The sequence below is a fragment of the Austrofundulus limnaeus genome, unplaced genomic scaffold, assembly GCF_001266775.1.
Source record: "Austrofundulus limnaeus strain Quisiro unplaced genomic scaffold, Austrofundulus_limnaeus-1.0 Scaffold184, whole genome shotgun sequence".
NCBI lineage: Eukaryota > Metazoa > Chordata > Actinopteri > Cyprinodontiformes > Rivulidae > Austrofundulus > Austrofundulus limnaeus.
The window spans coordinates 454,493-457,792 of NW_013952586.1; the positions used below are offsets into that span (position 1 = coordinate 454,493).

The following is a 3,300-nucleotide window of genomic DNA, read 5'->3' on the forward strand; positions in this document are numbered from 1 at the left end:
CTAGCGTGGTGTACCTAATAAAGTGGCCGGTGAGTGTATATATATATAGGGCTGTCAAATGATTAAAATTTTTATCTATTCCAAGGTAGCTGTGAATTAATCATGATTAATCTTAAACTTAATATAAAACTTTATTGCATATTGGTAAAATAAATTACTTGAGTTATTACTACTACATACTACTACTATAGTACTACACGAGGAATGAAAGATAGAAACTATGTCACAATTGACAGCAAAACATAAATAAATAAAATAAAATAAGCCATAAGAAGACAAAAAGAAAAAAAAACTGTACATAATATGTTGCACATGGAGTTTTTTTAATATTATTTATTTAACCTTTATTTGTCCAGGTAAACTGTTTAAGAACCACTTCTCATTTACAAACATGACCTGGCTGCACTGAGTGCATTGCAATATACAAATCTACATATTCAGCCATGGTAAAGTGATTGTAAATTTTAATCGCGATTAAAATTTTTAATCTATGCCCATGCAGCACTAACGTTAATCCGAGTTAACTCAATTAATTTCACAGCCCTAATTTATTTATTTATTTATTTATTTTTCTAAGCTTGATGTCATTCTTCCTTGTCAACAGGGTAAAGTTCACCTGGAGATGCGACTGAATGAGGTGATCACAGAGAACGGCTCAACAGGTCAACAGTTATTAGTTCGGTAAGGTGTAAGTTTCCCTTTTTACAAATACAGTCTTGGTTGATATGTTTTGTTTTCTAATTTTGGCACTACACAAAACTTAAAATAATAGTAGAATTAAAAAATGTAATTGATTATTTGGCTGAGAGTCGAATCATAACTGCGGAAGATTTTTTTTTAATTAAAACTATCAGGTGAAATAAAATGACATGAAAACTTTCTTTCCAAATTACCTTTAATAAATACAGAGAAGAAAAACAGATTTTTAATCAAACTGAAATAAAAGATAAAAGCACTTGATTCAAAGTCTCTAATTCTTGAAGCCACAGGTGCTCCTCTAAGCAGCAGTCTGACACTTTGAAATTCAAATAATACCTTCAAAGGAGGAAAAAGCCAGACATTACTAAAAAACTTTCATGTAACTTTGATGTGTTTTTGTTCTCGTGAGGCTATTTAAACCTAATTTTTAGTCAGGTGACTACCAGATACATTTTTAAACACTTTATTTGACTTGAATATATGTGTATGTAAATTTATTTTTCCACCATAGTTTTAAAATAAAGCAGAGGATCAGCCAGACATTATTAGACATTAAACACATCTTTGAATTTGCCCTTTTAGGTTTTACTTGAATGTTTATAAAACATCTGAATTATTTTTAGTCTTTTTCACCTGTGAAACAGTTTAATAGAAAATCTAAACTAAAACTACAAAGACTTTCTCTTCGGAACAGATCTGACCTCAACTAGTCAAATTCAGTGAGAAAGCTACATCATGTGCTCTGTCGTTGCAGTATGCAAATTGGAATCATCTGTTTCATGAGGTCAGAGGTTTATGAGCAAAATGGTAATCATATAAAAGGTAATATAAAGTATATCACCTTCCAATTTTAGTTCTCTGTAGCTTCCTATTTTTTCCATTTGGTTTGTCATAGCTTTTTTTATCTGTTACCGTTACTTCCAAGGTATTTATTTCACTTCAGGTAGTTATTGCAAGCATTAGCCTTGTTAAAAGAGATGGAGGGTTAAGTTGTAAAATCATATACTGTATGTGCAGATGTCACAAATATCAGGCTTGTGTACGTACRCTATTTTGCACCTTCCCCCCATTCATACTTACAGAGCCCTGTAATGAGGAGGAAGTGATGGCATCTGAGCAGGAAGTGTGCGCTTCTCACACTGCAACCACTGTGGTTTTCTTCTGCTGTCATTCACTGTGTCACTCAGATTGTTTGCTTAAACGGACATGGTTCACAGCGCTGATGCATGCGTCACATGCTCCTTTTTTTTTTCGCCCTCCCCACTGCAGGAGTCAAATCCAAGGTGTCCGGCTTTTCACGTGCTCACCTTCAGTCCTCCTGTTCTGCTGCGCTTTGATCAGTTACGAGAGGGGTTAGCACACAAGTGTAAAAAAAAAGTCTTTAGGGGAGTATCGTCATGACACCCTGGAAGATTACAGACAAACATCCTGACATTTGGCTGCTTGGCATGTCCCTCTGGCCTCACTTAGCAAAGGGCTGAATTCATTCTTATTCTCTGGTGGCTCCTGCTTAGCAGCCACATCCTGTTTAAGGTGCCTACAGTGTCTGTTTGTTGTCACCTGAAACACTCCTGGAAGAAAAAAAACAACGCAGTGGTTCCCATGTGACAGCAGTGAAACATGAGGGCAAAGCACTGCTTGTAATCGATGACTRTAACAGACACGGGCACTCTGGGGCTTTTTCATATTCATACACACTTTAGACTCATATTAACTAGTACAGATTYGGTTAATGATAACAAACAAGCCTCATCAGAGTGGTAGTACTTTTACAAGTTGAGACCAATTTTTGCTCAGCTGAAAWATAAATTAACCTATTACGTTGAAGGCTGCGTTAAGATGTGGGAGATTACTTGTCCTGTTGTGGTTTGTTTAGTGACAATAACCTGTTAATACAGTTCTTGTTTTTACGTAATGATCTGGTCCAAGATTAGGGTGTACGGAAACATTTGTTTCTAAATTTGCTTAACAAAACAAGTTTGCACCATTCCTGTTTTTTAAAAAGCTTCTCYTTTTTAGGTGTGGTAGTGTGGGATTGTTGATGGTTATGGTACTTTTCAAAGASCATCTGTTGAACCAACAAATAACTATTTAGCTTTTTATGCTCTTGTGACACAGTGCTGAAGGTCCTCTCCCTCAAAGTCTGCGTTACTGTAAAACACGTCAAACATACAACTGAATAACAAAAACTTTTTTATCACGCTTCCTTCAATATGTGGCTTTCTTGTTTTCCTCACAGTAATTATATTTATTTCTTTATTTTTTTCCTGAACTCCTGTAGAATAATCGAGTGTAAGGACTTGCCTTTGATCAGTGGCCAGAACTGTGACCCCTATGCCACAGTTTCTCTTGTTGGACCTGCCAGGTAACTCTTAATGCCACACTCAGACATAAAAAAGAGAGAAAGCCTCTCCTGATAGCATGCATTTAGAATTTGCATAATTTTGGTAACTTATTTGTTTATTTTTGACTGGTAACAAACCAAATATTTCCCACTGTGACGTAGCTGTCACCTACTCTCTCAGTACCAAACTAAGATAAATATAACACACACACACACACACACACACACACACACACACACACACACACACACACACA

General features: G+C 35.7%; 1 protein-coding gene across 1 annotated transcript in view; it reads left to right on the forward strand.

The window, feature by feature from the left end:
* rasa2 (RAS p21 protein activator 2) overlaps positions 1-3,300 on the forward strand; it is a 47,499-nt gene that overhangs the window by 16,160 nt on the left and 28,039 nt on the right. Inside the window, exons 5-6 of the mRNA XM_014018159.1 lie at positions 605-681; positions 2,981-3,064. Coding sequence (XP_013873613.1) covers positions 605-681; positions 2,981-3,064 — 161 coding nt within the window. The remainder of the gene's footprint in view (positions 1-604; positions 682-2,980; positions 3,065-3,300) is intronic.